A 16,903-nucleotide genomic window follows, 5' to 3' on the forward strand; every position below is an offset into this window, starting at 1 on the left:
GTTCGGAAGAGGAAACGGTCCCGACCGACCGGGGATATCTGCTCTCGCCGCCGGGCCCTGCCTCGGAAACGTCCAAGCGGCCCCGGCGGCAGGCGGCCGCGGCACCCTCCGGGCTATGCCTCTCGGGTAACCCCTCCGGGCTATGCCCCTTGGGTAACCGCGACTCGCCTTCGCCGCTATCCTCGGCCCGGATTCGGAGATGTCCGAGCGGCCCGAGGATGGCAAGCCGCAAGGACGCTGGGACGAGAGCACGCTCTCCGACCAGCACCCTGCGACTTCCCTCTCGCCGTCGAGCCCCGCCTCGGAATATGTCCAAGCGGCCTCGACAGCCGACCCGCGTGGTCCCCTCCGGCAGTGCCCCTTGGGTAAACCCTCCGGGCTACGCCCCTTGGGTGACCACGCGTGGCCGTCTACGCCGACCCAGCCCTGCCTCGGAAACGTCCGAGCGGCCTGGGTACGGCCTACCCCAGGGACGCTGGGACAGGGACCCAGGCTACCCAGCCTGGAGACCCCCAGCCAGCACCCTGAAGCACCTCCCTGTCCTCGGAAACCGCTCCACGAGCGGGCCCCGAGGACCAATTGACATGGCCCCCCCGGGCAGAGCCCCTTGGGACAACCCTCCGGGCAAAGCCCCTCGGGAAACCCTCCGGGCAGAGCCCCTCGGGTAGTCGCGCGCGGCACCTTCCCATGCGGCCCCCGCCGCCGACGCCCACCCCCCAACCTCCCAAGAGAGACCCCACCTCTCCGTGACCTTCCCCGCCCCAGACTGCAGTCCACCCCCACCCACTCAGGACTATCGGGAGCCCCCCCAGCAGGGGGTCCCGGGGCCTGCGCGCACGCCAAGGCAGCCTCGGTCTCTATAGGCCGTCCCCCATCGGGACGGCCCGGAGCCTGGCGCCTGTCTTTCGCCCCGGTAGTGCGTTGCCCGGGTGGAGGGGGGAGCAAACCGCACCCCCGCCCACCCAGGACATGGTCAGCCGACCTCCCGCCGTCCGCACAAGTCGGACAGCGAGAGGTGGCGACACACCCCGCCGCTTGGTGTCCTTCCACACCGCAGCGGTAACAAAGCCGCGAGCAGTCTATCCGAGACGAGCATCTCATCCGCGCGTGCCCCAACTCGGGACATCTGAAACACCTCAAGGAGCGGGCGCGAAGCAGCTCCACCCCAAGGGTGTTCCATCCTACCCTTAGGCTACCCGCCAGCAAGGCCTTTCGGCCAATAGCCACCGGGCAGCGCACCCACAGGGTGCCCCAAGGGGACCGCGGCAGAGGCCGAATCAACCCAACCCGGAAATCCCCCGCGCTGCATCCCCCCAAGGACACCAACGCCTCTAGCACCTCTTCGCGTGTGGTGATCCCCTCCCCCATAGTCCCACGAAGTCTGAGCTCCATGGTTTTCCGAGGAAGAGAGACCACCACGTCCTTTTCGGGGAAAACCTCCCGCAGCTTGTCCGCGAGCAGGTTCGCCTTCTCGGCAGTGCCTTTTCCAGGGACCTGCAAAAGCAGGCCCCCAATCGCACCGAACCGCATTGATATTGGGCCAATGCCCAGCTCTCCAGGGTCAACACGGGTCCTGGCCTCTCTCAGAATGTCCGCGTAAAACTTCCCTCCTGTTGATAGGAGCTGCACCGCCGAAGTACTCGGGACGCGTGCAGCCCGCACCAAACGGCCCCGCCGAACACCCAGTCCGGAACCAGACACAGGGCCCAACACACGGATCTCCCAAGGCCCCGGGCCTCCCACCCCCCTCCCCGGCAGCCGAATCAGCCACCGATGGAGACGAAGACCCGAGCCCCGGGAAGGAAACCTTTCTTCTCGCTCCACGACCCCGTCTCCCACGCACAGGCGTCGAGAGGACGGGGGAAACCTCCTTGACCAGGGGGGCAGAGGCAGGCGACCCTGTCTCCCTCCCCCGGGAATCCAAAGAGGACCTGAGAGACTCTACAGTCCTCCTCAGGTCCTCGAGCGCCCCATATACGCGTCTCTCGATGAGGAGATCCACCCGCGCTAAAAGCTGCTGGTGTGGATCCCCCCCCGAAGCCGCCTCAGAGGAGGACTCAAACAGAGTCCTCCGCACCTCAGAAGTAGTCTCCTTGCCAGATAATTTCGGCTCAGAGACCATCTCTCTGCCCCGCCTCCGCCGCGATCTCTTCTTCGCAGGGGGCGCCTCCTTTTCCCCAGAAGAAAGAGGAAGGGGAGCCGTCGCACCGCGCACAACCTCTAACTCCTCACGGAGTTTTCGGTTGCTCGCCTTCAACTCGCTGATGCGCTCCTCGAGACCCCGGATTTTCTCCGCGTAAGCCCGGCAGTTATCCGACAGGGCCTGCTTTCTGTCAAAGACTTCCACCGGGCTATGGAAAATACCGGGCTCCGACACGTCAAGCGCGCCATCAGACCTCCCAGGGGAGGCAGAGGCAGTGCCCAATGCACCGTCGCCCAGCACACTCACCTCATGAGTCCCACCAGGCGGCGAGTCCTTCCGAATCTCCTCCACTTTCTTGTTGAGGAGATCAGGTTCCTCCCGCACAGTCTCCAGGGGACACCTATCTAATTCTGCGGTCCCTAGAGAATTATAGGACTCCACACACTGATGCCGACCACAAAACTTTGTGCCGCCACGCGAGCACTTCATCCAATAACTCCGGATATGCTCCTTCAGGCGCCTGTATATGCCATAGTGGCGAAAGGCACGCACCTGCTCGTCCAAGAGGAATCGCCGGATATCGACCGCGAGATTCCTCGGATCGACGTCCTCATCCAACTCCTCCCAGGTAATAGCCAGCTTAATCAACTGGCCCTCCACATCGCTCTCCAGCTTGATCCTCCGCGCTGTCACTTTCCGATCCACGGACCCAGCCGGCAAATCCGTGGACGACCTGTCGTATGATGACGACGAGGGGGGAACCAGGCCTACACCCCCCCCCCCACGCCGGTTCCCGGTACCCGAACCCGGGACGTTCTCTTTCTTCTCGGAACCGCTCATGATGTCTGAAAAGAAATTGGTTTTTTCTGTCAGGGGGTTTTCCTTCCCCTTAGGAGGTTGCCTTACTCAGCTAACGGGGCCTCCCCCCCGGGTGTTAGGTCAGTGTTTTCCTTCACCTAGTGCAGTGGACAAGTCCTTATTAGGGTCTGCACACCCATCACACCCCATTCATCCTTCTCACGCACTCCAGCTCGGGTACCTCGGGATTGCGACACCCGTACACTACAGGGATGAGTCCGTAGTGCCCCTGAGGGATACCCTCTCCCACCTTTTTTTTTTTTTTTTTATAGTGAGGAAATTTGCTTTAACCAACAAACCGTATCGACTGGGTCCTGAGGGAGGACCCAGAAGGCGTGTGGGGGATTCTCCTCCTCTGAAAGAGGTGGTCTGACCCAACCTAAAACCTCACTGAAACCCTTGTTTTGGCGGGTATTGTCCACCGGGAACCGCTTTCGCATAACTTCCAGTGGACACCCTCGGCCATGACTCCTTTCGGAGCTCTTCCCCCTAGAAGAAGGTGGTGTTTCCTCCAGGTAACACTCTTCCCGTGCACACTCTCCCTACCTGGGAGAGGGCAGCAAGAGGGAGCCGGGTTCCGAACCCCCTCTCTTCGTCTCAGGGACAGCGTGCAATGAGATTGGAGCCCTCACTCCTCACTCGTGCCGTCCCCGACGGAAGCGGTGAAAACCGCCCGACAATAAACAATAAGACGTCACATGGACATCACAAGATTGAGACGTCACAAGGACATCACAAAACTAGAGCACGATGCACAAAAACATGTACACAACCACAAGCGTGACCAAACTGAGTAAGGGCCACAGGCCCAGCCCACAGAGGGCTAACATACAAGACGCAGAGGCTGAACCACATTCAGTGGGTGAAAGGATAGTATTTCACCCACGACAAAAGACGACGAGGTTGACTAATGACAACACTAAAGACCACAGACAGAGAGCGTAACCGAGCCCGCCAGTTCCGATTAAGGAACAAATTGCAGGCCGCAGCTCCCATAATCCACAGTGTGCGAGGACAAAGACTAAGACAGAGAGCGTAACCGGACCTGCTTGCCTCCCGCAAAGAAGGACGAGTGCAGGCAGCAGCTCCCATAACCACATTAGACACGACTAACGAGTAGACATTGAGGAGATCGAAGGGATCGCAGGGTCACCTAACGGCGCCCCTGGCGATCCCCCGCCCCCCGAAACACTCATAGCCTCCGGAGACCCACCCACAGAGGAGGACCTACCGGGACGCCGACGACCCTGAGGGGAGGAGCGCTCACCGGCCCTCCATAATTCTTTGGGGGGAATGATCCTCCTCGCGCAAGCTCCGGAGCCAGCCCTATGCTGCGAGGGCTTACCGGCCCTCTTGCATGCCAAACAAAGGGGCGGCGCCACGCATCTGGCTGCCAAATGCTCCTTCTGGCCGCATCGGTAGCAGCAACCGCTGCAGTCCGCCTCCGACTCGCACCTATTGGCCGTATGGCCAAACGCGAGGCACGTAAAACACTGCAGAGGGCGGCGGGGAAGTGACGTGACCGTCAACCCCCACCACCCCCCGCTCGATGAGATGCTCCCGGCCTTGACCAGCTTACGCGCAGCCCCGGCCGGGCAGCGAAGCCACACAGTACCCACCTCGGAGTTGGGGAACAATCGGATGTCCCCCATCCTTACCTCACTCGCCTCACAACCAGAAGTCGACACCACCTCCGATAAGATGTCCTCCTTTGAAATGAGGGCCATCAGCCCTCTCAGCCTAATCTCCTCCATACGAGAGGGACGACTAACCTTGACTCCTTCCTTGGCAGAGAAGTCCACTTTCTTCAGCCTGGACGCCAGCTCGTCCGCCAATCTGGAGGAATCCCTTCCTTGGACGGACAGCAGGATGCTGCCCGTCGCCCCACGACGGAGACGCATCGACTTTATGCCCAATTTGGGCGGATCGACGTTCTGCTTGGCCTCGCGAAGAACCGAGGCATACGTTCTCTCGCGCTCCTCCCTCTCCACCGTACCGACCGTCAGCGAGACCACCGACGACGAGGGGAGAGAAGGAAGGCACACGCCTCTTCTTTCCTCCGTGAGCTGGAACGCTCACCGCAGCACCACCAGAGGCAGGCCCCGAGCGATGACGACGACGCCGACAACCGCCGCCACCAGCTACAGCCCCGCGCCCGGAGGCATCCGCCGAGACCTCCGCAGAAGCGGAAGCAGCGGAGCCCCCAAGAGCGGGAAACCGCATCGGTGCAGCCGCACCACCAACACTTCGCTGCACGGGCGCACGCATGGGCGTCGCTCCAAGGAGAGCGGGCCCAGCCCGCCCCGCAAGCTCCGACCTCAAAGAGGCCACGACAATTGACGCAATGTCGCCCCTCAAATCGTTAATACGACGATCAATAAGGGACGACACCGCCGCCACCGTGATCGGACAGTCCTCCCGCTGCCGCTCAGCAGCGAACTCCGGAGATCCGCCGGCCTGGTCCAAAGAAGAAGAGCGAGCTCGCCGCTTCCTCTTTCTCCTCTTCCCGGTACTCGGAAAGTAGCGTGACTCCACTCCCGGCAATACAGCCCGAAGCGAAGCCAGCTCCTCCCTCGTACTCTCCAATTGGGTCTCGAGGGCTGAAATTCTCAGCCTGAGACCCTGGTTTGCGCTGCGTAAAGCATCCATCCCAGGGTCAGCATCCGTCGAGACCCTCGTAATGAGCTCCTCAATTACACCACCCAGCTTCATCGAAGAAGTCCGAAGCTCCCTGGCAAAAAGATCCTCAATGCCATGCACTCCGGCCAACTTCTCCACTTGGGTAGTGAACGTATCCGCGAGTTTACTGAGCTCAGGGGCAGTCTTACCCCTAAGGGTGGCGACCCTGTACGCCTTCTCAGAAGGCGCGTTCTCCCGCCCTACCGCGGTGAGCACTGGGCCCAAAGATGGGTCCAATACCCTCCGCAAGTCCGCGAGGTGGAGTTCCCTGCGCGTCGCCTCATTAAGCCGCTCTTTGGCTTTCGCTAGTCCAGCGTAGTCGCCCGTGGTCCTCGGACGACCTCTGCCACGCGCGCCGCTCTTACCTGCAAGGTCCGCAGCACTCTTCTTGGGAGGATATTGCTTCCTTCCCGTGAGGATCCTTTTATCATGGACCCTCCACGTCGGATCCTCCTTTTCGGCCTCGTCCTCCGAAAACGGCAAAGGGAGCGAAACGAAGGTGAGGTCTCCCCCAGCTTCCTCGTCGTCGCTCACACCACGCACTTCCTCCGGAGACGGGAACGGAAGTCCCTCACCACTGTTCTCGAGGTCGCACAAATATCCACCACTCACGATCACCGGAGACGGTGGACCCTCGGTACCGCACGCGGGACACTTCTGGACAAAGACCCAGCGTTCCCTGCTGCACCAACACTTTATAGTGAACCTCTCACAATGTTCGAGGAGCACCCGATACTCCTCCAACTCACTTGGAAATCGACCCGCCCAAGCAGTCTCCTGACGTACTTGGGGTCGATTCCCTCGACCCGAACCATAAGGCCCTCGTGAGCCCTACGGATCCACTTCGTGTCCTTCCTCGGCACTGTCGCTGTCCAGTCCGCAGTCCCAGCCGGCAAAACTGCGGACGACCTGTCGTCTGATGACGACATGGAGGGAGCCAGGCCTACACCCCCCCCCCCCCCCCCCCCACGCCGGTTCCCAGTATCCGACTTTGGAAAGTCGTCTCTTTTCTCGGTGCTCATTCCCATCTGAAAAAAGAAAAATTGGTTTTATCTGTCGGGGGTTTTCCTTCCCCTTAGGAGGTTGCCTTACTCAGCTAACGGGGCCTCCCCCCGGGTGTTAAGTCAGTGTTTTCCTTCACCTAGTGCAGTGGACAAGTCCTTTTTAGGGTCTGCACACCCATCACACTCCGTTCATCCATCACCAAACACTCCAGCTCAGGTACCTCGGGATTGCGACACCCGTACACTACGGGGATGAGTCCGTAGTGCCCCTGAGGGGTACCCTCTCCCACCTACGTTCCCATCTCTTACCTCCTTTTTTTTTCTTTTCTTTTTTTTACTCTCTTTTCCTCTACTTTTCTCCTCACCCTATCCCTCTCTTCTTTCACCTCTTATTCATTCCTTGCATTCCTAACCCTAACTCATTCTTTTCTTTCTTCTTCCTTCCATCTTTTCTGTTTCAATCTCTATTTCTCCTCCTTTACTCCTTTTCTCTTCTATTTACGACGCTCCTCTTCCTCTCTCCTTCCTTCTTTTTCTATCCTCTCTCTCTCTCTCGTTCTACCTTCTCTCTACTCTCCTTTTCCTCTCTCTTTCTTTCTTTTTACTCTCTCTTTTCCTGATCAAAATCTCTTTTTTCTCTTTCTCTCTTGCAGCACATTTTGTTTCCTCTCTTTCTTAATCTTTCTGTCTAGTGTTATGCCTCTCACGCACTTCCACATCACTATCTCCGTCTCGAATCATCATCTCCTTCATTATCCTTACTCTCCTTTATCTCTACTCACACTTAATCCCGAATCTCGATAGTTCCTCTATGTGTACTCTCTTTCCTCATCTTTCTCTCACGCTCTCTAGTCCTCTCCTGTCACAATCCTACTCCATGCATCGTCCTCATTTCTCATTTTCCTCCTTTCTATCTCCATCAGTACGTTTTTTTCCTCTTTTCTCTCTTCTCCTTATCCTCCTTGTTCCTCTCGCGTTCCCTTTCCATCCTCTCTTCTCCTTCTTCCTCCTTCCGAATCGTTCTCCCTCCTCTCTGCTCTCCTTTTCCTCTCTTTCCTCGTCTCTCTCTCTCACGCTTTCTAGTCCACTGTCGCTTTCTTTCTCCATCCACCGCCTTTCCTCCTTTTCTTCTCTCCTTTCTCCATCAATACGTTTTTTTTCTCTTCTCCAGTCTCCTCCTGTCACCATCCTTCTCCATCCACCGTCCTTATTTCTCTTCTTTCTCTACTGTTACTTTCTTTCTCTCTCTTCTCTACTTGTCCTTCTTTCTCTGACACTCCCTTTCCATCCTCTCTCTTCCTTCTTCTTCCTTCCGTGTCTTTCTGTTCCACTCACTCTTTTCCTTCCTTTCCTCTTTCCTCTCTTATTCACGCCTCATATCACCTAGCCTTCTTGTTCTTCTTATCACGTGTTCTCTTGTTATCGTTACTCCTATCTCCATCTATCTCTGCATCTCTTCCTTACTTCCATCCGTGTCTCCTCACACTCATCCGATCTATCTTCCCGCAGGGGACATTTGAAGTGCACAAGTGTCGGGGTTTAGCGTTCCTCCGGTCCCGAGCTTAGTACATTGCACAAAATCACGAACATTTACACTAGCACACACTCATTACTCTACTCTTACCGTTCGACTTCCCTTATCCCCCATCTAAAAGAAAATTGGAAAGCCCTTTTTCCTTCCCTTCCTTCTTTTTCCTTTCCTTTCTTTCCTTCCTTTCCATCCTACCTCCTCCTAATCATTCTCCCGTACTACTGCTTTTCATCTCTTCTTCTACGTTATCCTTATCCTTGTTCACGTCAATCTTACTTGAATTTTCTTTCCTGTGTAACTTCTTCTCTCTGCCCTCCCCCACTTGTCCTTCATTTCCTCGCTTCACTCACTATCCCGTCATTCTTCTTCCTCATTTTTTCCGCCTTTCACATACTTCTTTCCCACTTTCTTTCACAATTCACAATCCTGCTTATCCTTCTCGTCTGCCATTTTTCCCCCTTTATTATTATTAATATTATTATTTAATAGTAATATATTTTTCAATTTTTCTAGCCAGCTGTGGTCTCCAAATACACTAGCACACAAATATGTTTATTTATTTCTATGTATTTTCAATCATTTTATACAATACCATACACTATTTATTTGTTTTCTTAATTCACAGGTTAGATTGCTGGCTGAGATATTACTTACAATAAATAAGGAACGAGGTTTGTGTAATTTGTATAGTATAGTATTTTTCTTTTTAAGTTACATATTTTTAAATTTTAAGTAGATTACAAACTTGTCTTTCTTTATTTCAACTTTTTCATTTTTTTCATCTTATTATCATTTTTATTCGTTTCTTTCGTTTATATTTTATTTCAATATGTTTCGTTTAGCGAAAAGGCGCAGTCGCAAGCCTTTTTATTTATTATCTACAGTTTATCGTCGTCGTTTAGAAAAATTAGAAAGAGATGCGCGTAATAAATTGCTACAGAAGAATTTAAAGATTGCTAGTGCTAGAGTCGATTCAGACTCTGTTGATAAAGGTCAAATTCTTGCGGAATCTAGTCAGCCAGGAAATGAGGAAATTGCATTTTATTCTAATGCATCATCTGATGATATGCAATTTGATGAGGCATCAAGTTCTTCAGATGCTGCTAAATCTACTTCAGATAGTGATGATGCATTAGATACTGAGCCTCAAAATACTCGCGATAATTTTCAAGAACGCCTTGCTGAAGTCTTTGTACGTAGTAATATGTCTCATGCGCAAGCAAATGCTGTTTTACAGGTAGTTCGAACACATCCCTGTTTATCCACATTGCCAAAAGATTGTAGAACGCTTTTAAAAACTCCACGGATCACGCATCTCACATTTAACATTGCAGGAGATGAATATCTTCATTTAGGGTTTGAGGCAGGAATTCTTTTCATTCTTGAGCAAACTTCTCCGGATCTGATTCCACTTGACACTTTAATGATAGACTTTAGTACAGATGGTGCGACGTTAGATGGGTAGGGCAAAATTCAAATGTGGCCGATACAAATTAGAATTGCAAATATTCCGCGAAATAAACCTGAAATTGTAGATGTTTGGCGAGGTACATCGAAACCAAATAGCGCGAAAGAATTATTTCAGAATTTTGTAGATGAAGTTCGAAATATATTAAATCGTGAAGGAATTGCTTTCCGTAATCAACTAAAAATAGTTCAATTAAGATGTTTCATAGCTGATTCTCCTGCACGAGCTTTTATTTTGGGTCATAAAGATTACGGTAGTCTATTTTCGTGTTCAAAATGTTGGATTCGGGGAAATTGGCTTCGTCGTAGATGCGTAGCTTATCGTGGTATTCAGCATAGACTCCGTACAGACGAAGAATACAGAAATAACATTGATGGAGAACATCATACTGAGTCAGAATCTGCTCTGCATCCTTTAGGGGTGGAATTGGTAACTCAAACGGTTTTTGATTACATGCACACTGTTTGTCTTGGTGTTGTTCCCAAAATAAATAGTGTTCTTGTTGATGGAAAATATAATCCAAGAATCGGCATAAAACTTTCTGCTAGATTACTTGAAATTATGACTGCACGTTTACAACAAGTTGCGAATTACATCCCTAAGGAATTTTCACGAAAACCGCAATTAATGAAAAAATATGGAGAGTTTAAGGCCACGGAAAATCGTCAACTTCTTCTATATACTGCCCCAGTTATTTATTACGGACTTATAAATCCTACTGCATACAAACATTTTCTTTTATTACATTCCGCGATTCGAGTTTTGCTTAGTTCTTCCTTATCAGAAGACCGTCTTGATTTTGCATCTACAGCATTAAACATTTTTGTAAATAGAGCAGAAGATATATATGGTCCAGAATTTCTCTCATACATTACTCATTGCTTTTTACATCTCGTAGATAACGTTAGACATTTTGGCTCATTAAATGAATTGTCTATGTTTCCATACGAAAACAATATGATGTATAATATTTCCGCAAAGCTTGCCGTAAATCTTATCAACATTTGCAACAGATTGTAAATAGGCGACATCAAAATTTACAAATCACACAAAAAATTATGAATGACATCACAATAAAGTCATACATTCCGGTAGATCTTGGGTTAGTCCTACAGTTTTTAATGTTCCCTTAAATAGTCGCCAGTTTCAAATCTTAGACACAGGAAAATTTCGTCTATTAGTAAAGAATCAGGATAATACAATAATATTAAAAAATTCAAAGATTTGTCTTGTTCAGAGCATCATTTTCTTGCGTGATCATTATCATTTAGCGGTTAAAGAGTTTTGCAGAGTTGAAGATTTTTATGATATTGGTTTGTCATTGTCATCATCAGTAGGTACCTTTTTGATGTTCTTTATTATATAAAGAAATTATTATAATAGATTTGAATGAAGTGCAGAATAAGTGTTTCCGTATACCTTATTGGCACACTGAAGGGCATATAGATCCTATTACTGATGTCTGGGTAGTTGCAGTTATTCTACACACTATGGATTAGGAATATTATTCTAATCCCAAATTTCTGCCATTACTTCTAAAGAAATCATAGTCATTCTACATACTATGGATTAGGAACATCATTAGGTAGATTAGAAATATCAGTTCTAATTTCAGTATGGTGCATTCTCTCTAAGGCCTTTAAATCTATACAAACTCTTACTTCAACGTACAAATAAAAACGGAACATAGTTTTATAATTTTTCTTGTCGATTCAAGTTTATATGCGGGTTTAAATTTACGATCAATGAATGTAACGTAATGCATTAATTATGGAAGAACGTGTGCGGAGTTTTTTTAAAGATGAGTCAAGAGCGAGGACAAGGAAGAAGAAAAGGAATGAACACCGAAGGGAAGACAGCGTCGAAAGCATTACAGTTATTAAACAAGGACATCGAAAAATACCGCACAAAACACATACACAAACCTAACATAACTACACTTCACAAAAATACACAAAAACAAGCAGCCTCAGCATCATCCAAGTATCATTCACAATCTCCAGTATCATCATCCTTGCATGTTCCATCACCATCATTCTCATCACAACACTCAAATAAACACATGTCTCCTCCATCAGCACCATTACAACATAGATCCATTGTATCACATTCACCTTCAGTAACCACTCAATTATCCGCACAAGACATTACATTAGTACAACGCAAACAAACATTATCACGCTCGTCTTCATCAGCATCTATACAATCATTCACGCAAAAAGTCCAGCCATCATTCAAACCACCATCACAACAAACAAACAGTAAACAAACATTGTCACGCTCGTCTTCATCAGCATCTATACAATCATTTACGCAAAACATCCAATCATCATTCAAACCACTATCACAACAAATAAACAGTAAACAAACACAATCAGGATCATTTGTTCATGATGTATGCAGCCATCGCCTGTCCACACATAGAGAAGAATTGATAAAAGAAAAAGAAATAATGCAGTCTCTAAAGTAAGTTTTAAAAATAATTACAATAAAAATAGAGTCATTTATGTGCACAAATAAAGGCATTAAATTTCATTTTAGAATCATTATGGATCAACTACATCGAATGGAAGAACGACAAATTTCTATAGAAAATAAAACCGAGTAAGTATATTAATAATTTTATTAAAGAATAGCAAGTAAAACTGAATACTTATAAATACATTAATTATGTAATTTTATTTTTTTACAGTGAAAATGCAAAAACTATAAAAAGATTATTGAAAGAATCTACAATGAAGAGACCAACAAAGCCACAGGAGGTCTCATTTAAAATCGTGGATGATTTCTTGGCCTTCGAAGAAGTTGATGAAGAGATTAATAATGATTTGGTAAGGATATATTTTGAAATATAATATTTTCTAACACAAATATATATAGTAATTTTTTCACTTTATCAAAAATTTTGTATTAGGTGGGAGACTTCATTTATCTTGGACAAGCCAATTCAATAGATTGCGCCACGGAATATTTTTGCAGCGTATTTCCAGAAGACGAGGAGGTTTCATCACACCTCATTCTAAATGGAAAAAGTGGACAACGAGGGGGCTGTAAATTGCGGGACAGTCGCTTCGCTCAGGCATGTCAAGGTTTGTAAAAATACTGTCAGTGTGTGATGTGCATGTGTCCTACATTAATTACGTTTACACGTCAAACTTAAATGAATTTAGTAACTTTCGTTTTGAGGTAGGCTAATCACAGTCATTCTTCTAAAAAATAAAACAGCTGTCATTGACTAACCTTATATGTCGTCTACAATGGGACTTTAAGAAAGAAATTTAAGATTTAAAAAATTGACTAATTATATTCATTATTCTTTTCTAAAGTCAATTGCAATTGGTTAATTTTTTAAATTTTAAATCTTAAAATCCTATTGTAAATGACGCATTAGAACAACTAGGATGTTATTAAATTTGATTAAAGATGACGTAAATGTAATCATTATGGGTCGTAAAAATAAAAATGATCATGACCTTATACTTCAATTTTTTAAAGCAAATTTTGAAAGATATATGATTGTAATAATCATATGTATAACTTTAAGAATTTGCTCCAAAAAATTGAAGTATTTATTAAGTTAATTTTTATTGATACGCGGGGGGGGGGGGGCATTGAATACAAAACTAAAGTGTTTTTTGTCTATATTTTTCAGATGCCATGAACTCAAACAAATATTTTATTAATCCCAACAACGTCGAATTTTATGACGCCCTGGAAAAGGCTTTAAAAAGTCTTAAAACCAGAAAATGGCGTTACAATAAGAAACGACGTCAAGAAAATGAGGAGGACGTCCCACCAAATCGATGCCGCCGAATAGACAACAAAGATGAGGTCTATGTTTCTTATTTTTACTTTTACTTTTTTATTTTTTTTTAGTTGATAATTCTTCCAATGTAAAAAAAAAATAAACTTTGAACTAGTACAACTAGTTCTAAAAAGAATAAACTTTATGATTACAGAAAACTACAGAATTTGAAGATATCGTGGAGACTGAGCAGGAGATCGATGATGACGAAAACTTGGAGAACGATTCACTTGGTGGCAACGATGAACTAACAGAGACTCAACACACGGAGGAAACTGAGGAGATTGAAGATACGGAGGACGCTCTTTGGTAAAAATATTTATATTTTCACAATTTCATTAATTTAGGAATTTTCATAATTTACAATTCATAATTAATTAATAATAAATTCTGAAAAATTATTACAAAAAATTTAGATTTTTAAAACATTTTTGAGGAAATTATAAAAAAAAAAGAAATTTTAAGGAATATTTAACATTTATATGTATACATGTAAAAAATTTTTATAAAATTTATAATATGCAAAATAATTCAATACTATTGTCAGAATATTTATGGATAATTTTAAAGTGTTCTATTTAAATATAAATTTAAAGTGTAAGACAGGCAATAAGAGCCAATCGCGGAAGACAGTGCGTTATCCTAACGAAACTAAATTTTCTCGTTAGAATTAAATATCTGTGCACAAGGCACCAAATTTTACTTAGTCACGGCCAAGATTTTTTAAAATATGAAATAATCTCATTTTTGAGATTTAATTTCAATAATCCTTTAATCCCCCTACGGAAATAAATAAATGCAAGAGAAAAATATAGATTCGAAAGTCGCTGTTCTATTTAATATATTATATATATATATATATATATATATATATATAGATTAATGAATATTTCTGAAATGTATGATGTTTTTACATTTTACTCTATTTTTTTATTACATTTTGTAATATTTGCCCCATAGCAAAAACATCAGTGATATCATAGTGATATATTCTGGATGTCATTAACGATATGCGAATGTCCGCTTGTGAATGATATCATTGTGACATTACACTTGTGACAAAAAAGCGGACATTCGCATATCGTTAATGACATTTAAAACATATCACTATGATATCACTGGTGTTTTTGCTATGGGGGTTATATTTTGTCCTATCTTTGAATGCATTTCATAATATTATATTTATATAGAGATATAAATTAATGTTAATATTTTATATCTTTATTTTTTGCTATATAAATATAAAAATAGAATGAAATAATGCGATTTACGTTAATACATCATTATTCAATGGAAATTAAAGATAAAATGACGCTTTTGGATTTTTTGTATCGCTATAAATAATAAATAAAATACATTCAAAGACAGAGCAGAACGTTGCTTATTGTGAAAATATTTCCGATATTTTCAGATATTTTTATTTTACGCAATCTTTATGAGAATTCTGACAATTTTTATTTTTCACCAGGAATGAGGATAACATCGCTGAAGAAATCCATGAAGATGCTGAAATGGAAAATTACGTGGACGACGATAAGATCCAAGAGGACACAACGCGTAGACGATATGTAAGTACTGAAGTACTTAACAGAAAGTAATGTATGGTCAACGTAATATTTTTTTAGATACTTTGGAGAAGCAATATCAAATTTGGGACGTGCTTCACAGTGATCGGCGGGGAGGAGCCGTTCTCACCTCTAATTTATTTATTTTCTGTTTCAGGTAAAGCCTTGTGTCCACGATCCGAGAATTCAGTCCGAGAAGTTTGTAGCCAATAAAATAGCCGCTTTTCTGTAAAAGCTGCAAATTGATTGGTTACAAACTTTTTAGTCCGAGAACTCGGACCAAATTCTCGGATCGTGGACACAAGGCTTAAAATATGGAGGGGCAAATTTTTTGGTTGTGCCTCACAGGAAAAGGCGGAGATGGGGCCTTTTCCCCAAAAACAAAATAATAATAGACTTGGACTTAAATAAGATCGAGTAGGATTTTCTTGTTACAAGTGGTTTTAGCGGTAATAGTTTAATTTATAATTTAATTAAAATAAATGTTGTACTTTGCGTTTATAATTGATATATTAGTTATTATAATTAACGTACGTATTAGTATATACATATTATATAAAACATGTATTGTACATATTATATATATATATATATATATATATATATTTTTTTTATACATATACATATATATATACATTATTATATCATTGTAACATATACAAAATACGCATATATATATATATATATATATATATAACTTTTTAAAAAATTAAAAAATTTTAAAAAATATATATTTTATATGAGATAAATAAATAATTGTTTTTTAATTATAAAATTAACTTTACTGTTTTTTTTAATTATAAAATAATAATAAAGAGAGAGAGAGAGAGAGAGAGAGAGAGAGAGAGAGAAAAGGGGAAGAAGAGGAGGAAGCGTGTACGAAAATCCTTTTTTGTGCTTTAACTGTACTGATGTTGTATTGGTATCGTACTGATACTATACTGGTATTATAAAAGTACAGCGTATGATGAAATTTTATATTAATATACAGTGGTAATACAGTGGCGCTACAGTAGCCGTACCGCGTACTAATACGGTGTACTGGTAATGTACGCCTACGGTACGCACGTACGTGGTAGGTACCGTACTGATACATAAGATACGACGTACGCTCTCCGTACCGGTACCGTGGAAGTATTTTGTTATCTGGGTGTGTATGTGCGAAATGACATTTAGGAATAAAACAGAGCAGAAAATTAGTTGCGCGATGTCGCGATAGAGGGAACTGCAATAGTGCAGTTAGACAAGGACAGACAGTCATATTATCTTCGTCTCTCTCATACATAGAATAATATAACGCAAAACGTCTGCCTCTTTGTCAACATAGACTCTATGTTTCATCCAGCCTTTCTTGAAGGAAACTCTATGTCATAAAGTTTCCTTCAAGAAAGGCTGGATGAAAAGGTTAATATATTTCTTTATATGCATGCATGTATGTATGTATGCGTATGTATGCGTAGAAAATGTTTATAAAAAAAAAATATATATATATATATACATATCTATCGATTTATTTAGCTATCTGTCTGTTTATCTACCGAACTATCTATTGATTTACTTATCTACCTATCTATCTATCTATTTATCTATCTATCTATCTATCTATATGTCTGTCTATCTGTCTCTATCTCTCTGTCTATTTTCTCTCTTCTACATTTCATTCTTTTTCCCTACATGCACGTATATAATAATTTTTTAAAAATAATCTACATTACCAAATTAAAATAATTAAATTTATAAACTAAAAATATTTTATGAATAAAATTTTTTTATGAATATAATTGATTATAAAGTTTTAGTGAATAATTTTTTGTAATAAATAAATGATTTATATGATTTATTCTTATCTA

At 44.4% G+C, this 16,903-nt stretch overlaps 1 protein-coding gene across 1 annotated transcript; it reads left to right on the forward strand.

Annotated features, from left to right (window-relative positions):
- Positions 1-9,044: 9,044 nt before the first annotated feature.
- On the forward strand, positions 9,045-15,266 carry LOC114940985 (uncharacterized). The gene is made up of 11 exons (XM_085488960.1): positions 9,045-9,407; positions 9,453-9,676; positions 9,992-10,112; positions 11,651-11,802; positions 12,225-12,287; positions 12,376-12,514; positions 12,598-12,772; positions 13,336-13,514; positions 13,643-13,797; positions 14,957-15,056; positions 15,114-15,266. The coding sequence occupies exons 1-11, from the start codon at positions 9,045-9,047 to the stop codon at positions 15,264-15,266; spliced, it is 1,824 nt and encodes a 607-aa protein (XP_085345086.1).
- The last annotated feature ends 1,637 nt before the right edge of the window (positions 15,267-16,903 follow it).

This window comes from Nylanderia fulva, unplaced genomic scaffold, assembly GCF_048542155.1.
Source record: "Nylanderia fulva isolate GAGA-0341 unplaced genomic scaffold, ASM4854215v1 Scaffold75, whole genome shotgun sequence".
NCBI lineage: Eukaryota > Metazoa > Arthropoda > Insecta > Hymenoptera > Formicidae > Nylanderia > Nylanderia fulva.

Coding starts and splice junctions, on each gene's coding strand:
- LOC114940985 (XM_085488960.1), top strand. CDS start 9,045: ATGTTTCGTTTAGCGAAAAGGCGCAGTCGCAAGCCTTTTTATTTATTA. Junction 9,677..9,991: donor GATGGTGCGACGTTAGATGG/GTAGGGCAAAAT, acceptor GCTTCGTCGTAG/ATGCGTAGCTTATCGTGGTA. Junction 12,773..13,335: donor CTTCGCTCAGGCATGTCAAG/GTTTGTAAAAAT, acceptor TATATTTTTCAG/ATGCCATGAACTCAAACAAA.